Raw genomic sequence first — 12,943 nt, forward strand, 5'->3', positions numbered from 1 at the left:
CTGTTTTGTCCATCAGCGCGTCTGTGAATAACCTTCCTGCTTCACAGCTGGACAGCAGGTCGCACCGGCTGACGTCCTCCTGACACCGGGCACAGCCTCTGCTTATCAGATCTCAGCAGCAGCTTCTCGCTGTTAGCAGACGATTGTTACATTAAAACGACAGTCGCCGTTGCAGGTAGCTCGCATCAGCTGCTGCTAATTAAAATTAAGGGCTGCGAGGAACGAGGTGAAACACAGATCTAAACACGGTGGACTTCCTGGGTTTGTGCTCGGCCTGTTTGTGATTTAAGTGCATCAGAAAGTTTGCCATATGCTTTTATTTTTTATACCATAATCACTTACACTGCCCTGCTTCTGTTTTTTGCTCCACACTGCTTCAGTTTTGACCATTTTCTGCATGCTTGCGCCGCCGCGGTGACTTTTTCAAGTTAAATTTCTTTTTTACAGGGGAATAAATCTGAAGCTGAATCTGCTCCGCAGGGCAAAAGCTGAGCAACGCCTGCTCCTCTTTAATGCACTGTGTGCATGCAGTCTGCATGAGGCACAGGTTGTTTGCTGCAGATGATCTCCAACAGACACCTCAGCACATTACAGCAGAACTTCACACTGGAGGACGACGCCCTGGCACATCGCCTCTACGCTGAAAATATCTCCTCTCAGCTGCTCTGCAAAATGAATTTCATTTCTGGGAAATCGACAACATTTCCAGGCGTGCAGGTGATGAGGAGGGACTGATGATGCACAGGATGGTCTTATCAGCTCCTTCAATCATGAGAATATAAAAGAGAACCCGGCATTGACGGGGAACAGTTCACCAGCCCTGTGCGTGAGATTAGCCATCATGATGTGTCCAGCAATGATTGGACACAAGGACCCTGGAAACTCCTGTTTGGTCACAGCTGGAGACACAGCTGTCACACTTTAAACAGAGCCTGATGTTTGCTCACAGAGTAAGCTGGAAATCTCGGCTCGGACTTCCACACATATAGGCTTTTTCAGCGCCACGTCTGCATCCCACAGACTGGGAGTAGGGTCTGAGAGTTGCCCTCATGAGTGTGTGCAGAGCTCGCCTTCATCCTCCTCTTTTTTATCATGTATTGATTTCAGAGTTTAGGATAAGAGACGCCACGACTGCAGAGACCAACACGATCCCCGTTTTAAGCCACCCCAGGTTCTTGCTTTCCTCCAACTCTCGATCTAGCTTGATGAAAATCAGCTTGGTTGCGGTTACACAATCTTCCTGACAAACAGACAAACAAACAGCAGTGATGGCATTCCTCGGCTCTGGCGCTCGCTGTGGAATCAGCAAATGTTTTCTTCGGGCATGGATCTCTCCGTGCCGTGCCCTGCAGAAATCTTGTTTACCACTTTCATCAATTCAATGCACCGGGCAGCAGAGTCTGCAGGAGAAAATGAAATGCAGTCGCATGAGAAGTTCAGCCAATCAGAAGCACGTTGCCAAATCCAATCAGGAGGGCAGATGGTGGAGATAAAGCACAGGCACACAGGCAAAGATCAACAGCGCGCTGACCTCCTTACTTTGGGTTCATGCCTTTACTTTCCTCTGACTCTGTGTTCTGCAGGACGTGTTGGACGAGGCCGTTTGGACCGAGATTTGTTGGCGGGATGCGGCGCTGAGACGAAAGCGGCTCCTTGGACCACAGAAGGTCAGAGAGGCTTTTCCCAGGAGGACGTAGCAGCAGAAAAATCTATGCATGGCTCCTTTTTGTAGCAAACACCACAGTGCTAATCCATTTTAACCCCCCCCCCAATAAAAGTGACTGATTCACAGTGTGTGTGTGTGTGTGTGTGTGTGTGTGTGCACATGCTACAACCAGGCCTCGTCTGGGTTCGGGTGGGGGTTACTGTGGACAGAGGTGTCCTCATCCACGCCTGGACAGAAAGACACGCCAGCCCGGCGAGCCTTCTTCCAATCACCGGCCTGTTTAATTTGATCAACGTCCAACTGGCTGGAAGGAAAACCAACTGTGCCCCGACCCCGGGTCAAGGGGGAGGGGAGAGGGGGAGCGGTGGAAAACAAACAGGAGGTTTAAACCTGATATATGACTCTGGCACAACCTGCAGCCCTGCGAGGAGTGAAAGCACACGGAGGGCCTTCAAACAGACAAAAGCACATCGGCTGATTTCTTCCATGCTCGCTGAAATAAAAAGGTCGGCCTCCCACCTGAACGTCATCGAGCTTCTATTATAGTTTTATTATAATAAAACACCCCAGTTAGCCTCAGAGAGACAGTTCAGGGTTTAATGCACAGCTAACGTTTTTTCAAAGCCTTTTCTTAGTTGTCCGCATAGGTGCCTGAGGAAATAGAACCGGTTTAAGTTTTTATAACTATTTCCTGTTGTGTCATAATGCCACGCTGGATCACAGGTGGGAGGATCTTAGATGCACCTAAGATGACCATATAAGGATATCCCCTCTCTATGACATCACCTACTCTCAGACAGAACCGAGGGTGGGAATAAAATGTAAAACTGAGCAAACCTGAGGTTTTGGCTGAAAACAGATGAGCTGTACATTTTTACTCATAGGGCACCAAATCACAACAACAGCACCCAGAAGTCACTTTATACTGTGAGGTAACTCAACAACCAGATGACCCCCTATGAGCAAGCAGGTGGCGACAGTGGGAAGAAAATACTCCCTTTAACTAAGAAACCTCTGACAGAAGCCTAATCTTGAAAGTAGAGATAGTGTCTGTCTCCTGAATCCAAACTGGAAGCTGGTTCCACAGAAGAGGGGCCTGAAAACTGAAGGCTCTGCCTCCCATTCTACTTTTAAATACTCTAGGAACAACAAGTAGGCCTGCAGAGCGAGAGCGGAGCGCTCTAATAGGGTGATATGGTACTACAAGGTCATTAAGATAAGATGGGGCCTGATTACTTAAGACCTTGTATGTGAGGAGCAGGATTTTGAATTCTGGATTTAACAGGAAGCCAAAACAGGAGAAATCTGCTCTCTCTTTCTAGTCCCTGTCAGGACTCTTGCTGCAGCATTTTGGATCAGCTGAAGGCTTTTCAGGGAGTTTTTAGGACTTCCTGATAATAATGAATTACAAAACTGACCTGAAGCTTTGAGTAAAAGAAATGCACGAAGGTGACGGTGATGAAGATATAATAATAGAATAAGAGGCGAGGTGAAAACAGTGACTGAAGTGGAGTTTTGAGTATGAGCATGTGTGTATTCAGAGACGTCTCCTAACAGAGAGCTTGACTGGATTAACTTTTAAAGCAGCTGCTGGAAAACAGGCTTAAGCTCATAATCCACATGACCCTTAATTATTTCCATATTTGTCAAATCATCCCACCGCTGGTGAAAGAAACCTGACATAAGTTTGAATGTTTGACCCTCTTTATGTTGTTGGGTTGATTCTTTTTGTAGCGACCACTGAAGAGGAATTTGACCTTGTTACCTGAGCTCTTTATCACCTCGCTCATCGCCTTATTTCTGCATAACAACAGTGTCGAGCAGAAGTGAAGAAAATGGAACCTGCAGGAGTAAAACTCTGACTTCTATTTCAAACAGCAGGATTCGTTACTGGAGAACAGCTTTGGACGAGGAGAGCCATAAAGCAAAGAAAGGAGAGCAAATAATACCCGTTTGAGATGGACACTTTTAATTTATTTCAAGGCTGCGACTTAAACAAGGAGAGGCACCACAGTGTGGAATTTCTACTCGAGTCTGATGTCTTTGTTGGGCTCCCTGGCAGGCATTTACATCTCCTTTTGTCTGCAGAACGAAGCAGCAAAGGAGTCATAACTATATCTGTGCAATATGTCACAAATTTTAAAAACACTTCTATTTTTAGCGATTTCTGCAGAGCAACGAAGTTTCTCCACACGGCTTCTGTTCTCTTTGGTGAATCCCTGATAGAAACACGCGTGTGGAGGAAAACCTCCACACAAACACTCACACCGCTGTGTATTGAGTTGCATTTGTTGGAGGAACGTAAGGGCAGCCAGAACCCCCCCAAAACACACACACACACACACACACCAGTGAAACAGAGGTGAAGTAATTCCTCTTGACACCACAAGCATTTCAGCAGCAGTGACAAGATTACCTCATGATGAGATCGATGAAAGAAATCTTTCCATCTGAGAGATAAAATCATGAAAAAGGGCATGGTACTAATAACACATTTTGAACACGTCACATAAAAGAAGAAGAGCAGACATCAAGCAGCCACCTCACAAGTGAAAAACCTGCAGTTCCTCTAACGTCCAGCAGAGGCTCCGGTAGTGAGCCCGTCCCCGTAGACGCGCACGTTAAAACTTTACAGCAGAAATAAACACGGTTTGTCTTTGAAGATAACAACAGCTCAGCTTAGACTGTATTAAGGCTTAAAGTTTGCATTATTAGGGGCGTGGCCTCTGTGACTCACGCGTGGATGGTGAAACAGGCGGTTGTAGCTGCTAGCTTCACCTGAACTGGACATTTCAAAGAAACTGTTTGTAATCAGAACCTGTGCTGCTCTCGCAGATTTGCTTCAGCTCCCGTGACGAGTGGCAGTGGCGATACAAGATGATGCTGCGCTTCACAAGAACGTAACTAGTGTCACGTCTGGTTACTTTTCTTTTGTGTTACTCCACATCATCCCCTGTGTGACAGTCAGTTTACAGCGTAACACTAAACTCTCCACATGCACACGTATGTGTACAAACACCCGTCCTAACAAGCAGCACGTACAGAAGGTGCCTCTGTTAGAGGCCTGTTTAGGTTTGAGAGCCGACCTCATTACAGTGGGTGAGACGGGGGTGGGAGTCCTGAGGTCCTGCTCAAAGTCGCTCTACCTGAGCGTCACCGTGCTCGCTGCATGTTAGCGTCACAGACTGTGCGTGGTGCTGGCTGGACGGCTGTTTCTGGACAGTTCGCTGTAACAACGTTCTCGAAGCATGTGTCAAACTCTGGACGTCGCTCTGGCGTTTTTATCTCTCTTTGAAATAGGAGTTTAGTGCAGTAATGCTTTATGATGCAGAGCTACGGGCAAATGTAATCTGATTACTTTACATTCAAAACCTCTGTAAGGTCTCTAAATATAACCCAGAGGCCCAGAGGGGCACACGTGTGTGGTTTAACGCCCATCGCATCATGTGAAGCAGCAGGCATGAAACCCCCAAATAAGAACATTTAGCTGCTTTGATTTCCTGATCTTACATCATTTTGTTGGTTAAACGAGCCTTTTGGGAAGCGATAATTAATGAGACTGAAACAAAAAAGGAAATCTTAAAACCCTTCCAGTTATCACCAGTGACAGATACAAATGTTCTCCACAGTCAGGATTTTTACAGTTTTACTGTCTGTTAAATCAAATCAAAGGATGGATGGAGGGAAAACGCTTCCCGCTGAGGTTTTATCGACTCCTCCGACCTATTACAGCTGCTAATTCAAATACTTTTCACAGGCTGCTCTCCACGGGGGTCGGAGCTCAGTCAAAGAGCAGCGCTCTCCTGTCTGACATTCATTCGCTCCTTGTTTGCCTTCATTTAGGGTTTTTTCTCTTTTAGCATTTGGAGGCGAGAAGAAATCCTACTTCTGCCGACCAATGGGCCGCTGTTGTCATTTTCATTTTAGTAAATTTGGTTGCATCAAGCACCAAAACTTGTGCTCTGTTGTTTTTCTATCCATGGAAACCTCACTGCTGTCTTACAGCTGAGGATCTTTGTCACTGGAACATAAGGACGGGGTTTTGTTCCACTTCTGCTGAAGCTCTGAAGGTTTCTGTCCCGACAAAGCCTCGTGTCCCAGTCCTAATCCCGGAACAACAGTGATGTAGTTGGTTACATCAGGGCTTTTACCAGATCACTCACAGGTTAGGTGTTTGATCCAAGATCACTGAGATCGACTCGCAGGCGGCTGTCGGCGATTGCTTTAGCTGGTGTGCGCACAGATCGCTCAGACTGCGGGTTTCCAGCGTTGCACATCCTTTCTTGTGTCTGCTCCACTGCTTCCTTCTGGCTACAGCCTCCATCACCTTCAAGCACTCAGCCCTCCGCTCTAACGTGCGGTCATTATCCGCCAGCTTATTGCTACAATAACACTGTGTGTGATGAATGTTCACACAGAGAGGATCTGACATAATGTGTGCTCATTTCTCCAAATAGTGTAGCCCTTCATGCGCCGGGCCTCGTGGTTGACTGAGAAAACTTAAACAGTTATGGCCCTTCAAGTGATCGTGCCTGAAATGAATGTGTGTGTGTGTGTGTGTGTGTGTGTGTGTGTGTGTGTGTGTGTGTGTGTGTGTGTGTGTGTGTGTAGCTCTGGGCAGCAGCGTGCCTCTCGTTCAGAGGTTTTAAAAACCCGGACAGGCTGGATTCCAGATAACCGCAGTGGACGGCGTTAAAACCAGATGTCACAGCTGATGTTTGGACCACAAGGCAACGTCCAGCATCTGTTCTTTATCAGCACAGCGTGCACAGAGGTTCAACAATGGGCACACATACATATAAACTGAAATTTGGAAGCTGTCTGCTCACATTTGTCCACAGAGATTTGGGACACTTGTTGTGATGTAGCTCTAGAAACAAAGCTGTCCTCCCTCACATCACTAGTGCCAGCAGCGCATACTTAAAGCATCCTAAACACTTCCTGTAACCAACGTGGAGCTTTTATTTTGAAAGTCTGACACCATGTGGTTATACTATCTTTGTGTGCTGCTCCGAATGTGGATGTAGGAACTTTTTTAAGATGGCAAAATTGGACATTTCACATCAAAACTTAAAAAAAAGACCCACGAAATTAAAAGTTCATACTTCCTGCAGTGCAGGACAGAAAAAGAGGCTTTTGCAAAAGTTACAAGTATGAAGAGCTTTCTGTGTTATGAAAGCAGCTAATGTCACTGACACCGCAACCATGCAAAAACTACCCTGTGCTGAGCAACATGCATATTTCATCCTTCTTATTTTATCCTCAGCTCTGCGCCGTCACCAGAAGCCCAGCGGCAAATGCAAGCAGCCTATAATAAATGCAATAATTAGTTGTAAAGTAAAAGCACAGCAGTGAAATGAGCTATTTTACCGTGATGGATTATTCATAACGGCAGCAGCTTTTTAGTTTTTTAGGGTTTCTAAGCAGACAAACCACCAACTCTCAAAAACACACACAGCAGGAGGTTCAGGAAAGCTGGATTCAAATTCATTCTGGAAAAAATACATGAAGTCAGCCAAAAGCTGAGCAGCACCACAGCCTAACTTACCTCACTTACATCCCTCAAAGTTTGTCAATCCAGTATCTGCCTTTGCTATCAATGCTATCAATGCTAACAATGGTATCAATGCTATCAATGCTATCAATGCTAACAATGCTATCAATGCTATCAATGAAGCAGTCAGATCGACACTTTAGGGGATGTCACTACCCGATCCGTACCGGAAACCCGATCCGTACCCCGCATGCACGCAAGGTTTCTACTTCCGGTCGTAGCGTTTTACAATAGTTATGGGTCAGAGTATCTGTTAAGATGTTAAGAATAACAAGTATATCTTAAAATGTTTGCAATAATGAAGCATTTCAGTACAATGTAGACAAAAACGAAAAATAAAAAGAAAGTTACGGATCAGGACTCTCCGATACTTACTGCGCATGTGTAAAGTCTGACCGTACAAATCGGGTCTACCCGATCCGTACCGCGCATGTGCAGATGTTTTTTTTTCTTCTTCTGTTCGTTTAATGGCAGTTTACTCCCCAGTGTACGAGGATACCGCCACCTGCTGACCAAGCGAATAAACCCTATTATAAACTGAATTATCGTCATTACAAACGTGTGTTAAATTTGATTTCGCGATAGTCGAGTGTGTTTATGCTTGTCTGTGAGGAGAGGATTGCTGGAATAGTGATGATGATGTGCGCTATCACTGTCAATTGTCAGTAAACACTTCATCTGGCTGATGAATCTACACGTGAGATATTACAAAGTCTGCATTATTAACTCTGTAATTAGGCGCCATTCTTCTTATTTTACGGCGCTGTTGCTCAATCGGGGGACGCTCTCTGTTGAGGAGAAAAGCATGAATTTCTTTGTATACGGATTATCCATTGTTTAAATGTCCCGGGCAGTCGAAAAGAAGGCAGAGCTGTTGAGAAATGCTAGGAGCTAACTGGGCGCTAACCGTACCATTCAAATATATTGAATGTCGCAATGTTGGCAAAGAGAGGAAGTGACGTAAGATTTGCGCATGCAGGGTACCGATCAGGTTTCCGGTACGGATCGGGTAGTGACAGGGGAACATCTGAGAACGACTGAGCGCTATTAGCATAACTGAGCTAGCTAGCATTAGCAGCTAACATAGCAGCAGCCACCGCTGTCTTTTATATACAGTCTACAGTAACTGTAAACCCCCAGCTGTGGGCCTGCCCTGTATCCTGTTTTAATGAGGAACTCTGGACACTTTACTTCCCTGGATGATTGAGTATGCATGAAGACTTGATTTCATAGTTTTTGTTTTCAGTTCAGTTTGTGTGTTTTTTGTATATTTATTGTTAGTTTCTGATTATTATGAAATATTATGGGTCAGAGGTAAGCTTTGGGAAATCATAACAGATACAACAACAACACTGTATTTGACTCACAGTTATGTAGATATCTCCGTAAAGCTGCAGCACAGCTTTGTGTGGTGAACTATTCTATAGATATAGAAACTTTAAACTATAGATTTTTTTATTGACTTTGCTTTAGTCGTCAGTACTGCAGGTTTATTAAATACATTTAGATATTTCAACTACAACTACGAAACATGGAGTGCAGTTTCACGAGTACTCCAGAAACACGTGGGCTGAAACGCTCTCCTGCATCTCCAGCTTAAGGTGGAGTGAAAGCTCCAGCAGCAGAGCGGCTCTGCTGTTCGCTGGCACGCCTCTCAGTCCATACACTACCTGCTTTGTGAATACTTCCTGTGGGATTCAGGAAATAACACACACAGAGCTAATGTGTGCCCTTCTGTACGTGTCACGTTACTAATTTCAGCCATTAGAGCATCTCTTCTGCAGGATTAGGAAAAGGCATACAGCGCATAGCTAATGGCCCTGAAATCCACACTACCTGCCAGCATAATGAAGAGCTAGGACCGGGAAACGGGTACAGAGAGCTCCGGAGATTACGGCGGCTCAGAGGAATGAAACAGGCCGACAGAACAGCAGAAGGATGACTATCAGGCTGTGGTGGATGATTCAGTCACAATGTGACAGCACAGCTTTTCGTTGTTTGCAGATTGAAGAAGTGCAGCAATGAATGAATGATGCATGAGGGTCCAGCAGTCTGCTGAGGAGCAACGCACCAGAGCCGATGCTAGAAAACGTAGAAACTTTAGACAAACACAAGACGGATGAAAGTTAACGAGGTGCAGAAATACGTATCAGCGGAGCTCCTAACTCTTTCACATCAGCACGAGAACAGAGACACATTTAAATGTTCATTGAACCCACAGGGGAGAACATCATGCTACTGAAGACTTCTGTCTGCATTCAGGTGTAAATCAGGTTTTTTTAAATGCAACCGTGAAAATGTTTAAAAGGATTAAAGCAGCAGGTAAATGATACGACTTAATCCAGTAGGACCTGTTGGACTGATGTCCGTCCACTAATCCGGACACGCTCCATCACCCATCGCTCTATGAGCACCACGTTAAATATGATTTGGAGATCTCCAACGTTCTTTACTGAAGCAGAAGTACAGATACCTGTGTTAAGAAATACTCCAGTAAAAGTACTGAAGCAACTTTTTTACTCAAGCAAAAGTAATAAAGTACAGGCTCTGAAATGTACTCAAAGTACGAAAGTAAAAAGCTGAAGGACGATTCTACTCACTGCGTTTGTACAAAGGGAACTGAACCTTGTGCTAAATCAATATAAGAATAAAATAATATCAGCACATGAGAATACAAATAATGAATGTACTTAGTTTGAATCTCTTATGTAGGAGACAAGCAGCGATAAATAAATACCTGTTGGCTGGGATTCAGCAGGTATTTATTTAAACAGATATGTCTTTTAAAACGTGGGGAGCAGAAGTAAAAAGTAGTCAGAAATATATATACCTGAAAATTCTACTTAAGTACAGTAAGTATTTGTACTTCATCACCTCTCACCTCTGGGGACAATGCTCATATATTATAACATTATAAAGAGTATTATAGCAAGTGGAACATGTCGTATCACTTGTACATACTACGTAGAATAGAATAGAATAAACCTTTATTATCCCACGGATGAGAAATTTCGGTGCTACAGAGCTCTTACAGCACGGGAAAATAAAATATAAAAGGAAAACACAGGGTGGTCCTATAAACATAAGCAACTGAAGTTTGTATATACAGGTAACAATGTGCAGAATATGTATAGAAAAATTGTACAAAGATATGTATAAAATGTACAGCAAACAAACAAGCTGGTGCGTAAGATGACCAAAGGATGTTAAGCTGCATTACAGAGTCTGACAGCTGCTGTTAGAACGACCTGCGGTAGCGCTCCGTCCTACACTGTGGGTGTAAAAGTCCACTGCTGAACGAGCTGCTCAGTGCTCGTACAGGCTCATGCAGGGGTGGGAGGTGACGTCCAGGATGGATGTTAGCTTAGACAACATCCTCCCCAACCTGCTCGATGGACTTCAGCGGACAGTCCAGGACACAGCTGGCCCTCCTGACCAGTTTGTTAAGTTTCCCCCCGTCCCTCTCTGCCAGTCCACCACTCCAGCAGACACAGCATAGAAAATAGCAGACGCCACCACGGTGTCGTAAAATGTCCTTAGGGGTGTCCTGTTCACCCTGAAGGATCTCAGCCACTGAATACATGAAGCTGAATGGCTGCCATGACTGAAATCCTCTCAGGTGGAAAGGCTGAGGTAGAAAAAATGACGACAGCTTTCCAGGATTTGAAACGAAACAATAAAGCTGGAAACGTTTTATCCTGTTTTTCTTCTCTCACCCCAACCAATCACAGCAGATGGCCCCGCCCCTCCCTGAGCCTGGTTCTGCTGGAGGTTTCTTCCTGTTAAAAGGAAGTTTTTCCTTCCCACTGTTGCCAAAGTACTTGTTCATAGGGGGTCATATGATAGTTGGGTTTTTCTCTGTGTGTGTTATTGTAGGGTCGACCTTACAGTATAAAGCAATTTGAGGACACTGTTGTTGTGATTTGGTGCTGTGTAAATAAAACTGAACTGAATGTTATTCTGTAAATATGTCAAGCATTCAACAAAAGCATTGTTTAGAAATTCCCAACTTCTTCTTCCTTTACACGGTCCCTCCTTTTTCCAGGCTCAACAGTTGAGCAGTTTCATGCGTGACCCACACGAGGAAAGGTCTGGATGTGAGCTCTTTGTATGCAGTCCAAAGCAGCAGGGATGAAAGTGAAGGATGCTAAACAGGGACGAGGTCTGCAAAATAACCAGAGGTCCTGCGTGTAATTCATTTCACTTCAACATAGTATTCACATTTATTATCCGTGTTAACTGAACGTGGACCTTTTCAGATGGCATTTAGAGGCAGAAGCCAAAAATATCTGCATCTGAAAACTTTCATTGAGCACTTCTAAAGTGCACTAATTAACACTGTGCTCTCATTTGTTTAATGAATGCACGCCAGCACTTTGCTGTTTCAGAGAAAGTGACTTGCTGAAGCTTTTCCTTGACAAAACAGCGGCTGTGACTGTGAGCAGCTTCCTGTCTTCACAGCGATCGAACGCCTCACACGGAGGGTTTGGATGTAAGTGCTACGATGTCGACTGTGTAATACTGAACAATTCTTACGATGGCGTCTGTTTGAAGACATATTAGCAAACTGCTCTGAAGTGAACAGTGCAGTTTGCTGTAAGACTTAGCGTAGCTGTTCAAACAGCTGGCAGTTTATCCATTTCCTCGACATCTGACATGAGATAAAGACCTTGGAGGACTCAGAGCAGTCGTGCAGAGCAGCATGTCTCCAAAAACCTCCTCCCAGTCCTCATGTGTGTCTGTACCTGGGCTGAAAGTGGACCAAGCAGAGGTCTGACCTTTCAAGGCTTCTGGTAGGTCAGTCCACAGACTGAGCACAAGCTGAGTCATGTGACACTCTTGTCACATGACCCACTGTGGGGTCTTCTTCCCAGTAGGACATCTCCAGAATACCTCACCCAGGAGCTGTCCAGGAAGCATCATAGTCAGATACCCAAAGCATCTCAACTGCCTCCTCTCAATGTGGAGTATCAGTGACTGAACTCTGAGCCCTGTAGAGCCCAGCGACCCGACTGAATCCGCAGCCTTATTCTTTCAGTCACTACCCAAAGCTCATGGATGAGGACAGGAACATCGATCGACCAGTAAACTGACAGCTTTGCTTCTGAGGAAGAAATCTTGGGCAGAACCTGGATCAGGGAGGGTCAGGCAGTTGGGAGTGAGTGGAGGGAGACATTGTTGGTCACCTGATTTAGGTTCCTATAGGTATTTATGCCTTTATGAAACACCCACTTATGTAGATCCCCTCCTTTGCTCACTCGGGCATCTTGTTATCCAGCAGTGCAGTTTCTTCCTGTTAGGAGGGAGTTTTTCCTTCCCACTGCTGCCAACTGCTTGCTCGTGTTGGGGTTTTCTCTGTATTGTTCTGGGGCTATAAAATTATGATATGAAGCACCGTGAGATGACTGTTGCTGTGATTTGGTGCTTTCTAAATAAAACTGTTGGTCACAGCTGTTAGCTGGACCTCGTCGCTCCCCTTTCATCAGCGACGAGCCTCTGCACTGCTAAAGCTATAATAAGCTGCTTTATTTTCTCCGTGCGTAGGCTGTACAGCAGCACACACACATACACTTCCATCATCATCTACACCTAACACTGGCCACTGTCTCGCCCATATTAACATTTATTTTTCTTTTAAATCAATATTTAGCTCGGGGGCGTTTCACCTGTCTACTTATGAGACTTCAAATTTCCAACTGAAGGACTGAATGAGATTATGGGTA

At 44.9% G+C, this 12,943-nt stretch overlaps 1 protein-coding gene across 1 annotated transcript in view; it reads right to left on the minus strand.

Annotated features, from left to right (window-relative positions):
* Positions 1 to 1,044: 1,044 nt before the first annotated feature.
* Positions 1,045 to 12,943, minus strand: part of LOC113027348 (uncharacterized) — a 49,823-nt gene continuing 37,924 nt past the window's right edge. The window contains exon 4 of the mRNA XM_026176987.1: positions 1,045 to 1,400. Coding sequence (XP_026032772.1) covers positions 1,374 to 1,400 — 27 coding nt within the window. The 3' untranslated portion in view covers positions 1,045 to 1,373. The remainder of the gene's footprint in view (positions 1,401 to 12,943) is intronic.

This window comes from Astatotilapia calliptera, chromosome 1 (assembly GCF_900246225.1).
Source record: "Astatotilapia calliptera chromosome 1, fAstCal1.2, whole genome shotgun sequence".
NCBI lineage: Eukaryota > Metazoa > Chordata > Actinopteri > Cichliformes > Cichlidae > Astatotilapia > Astatotilapia calliptera.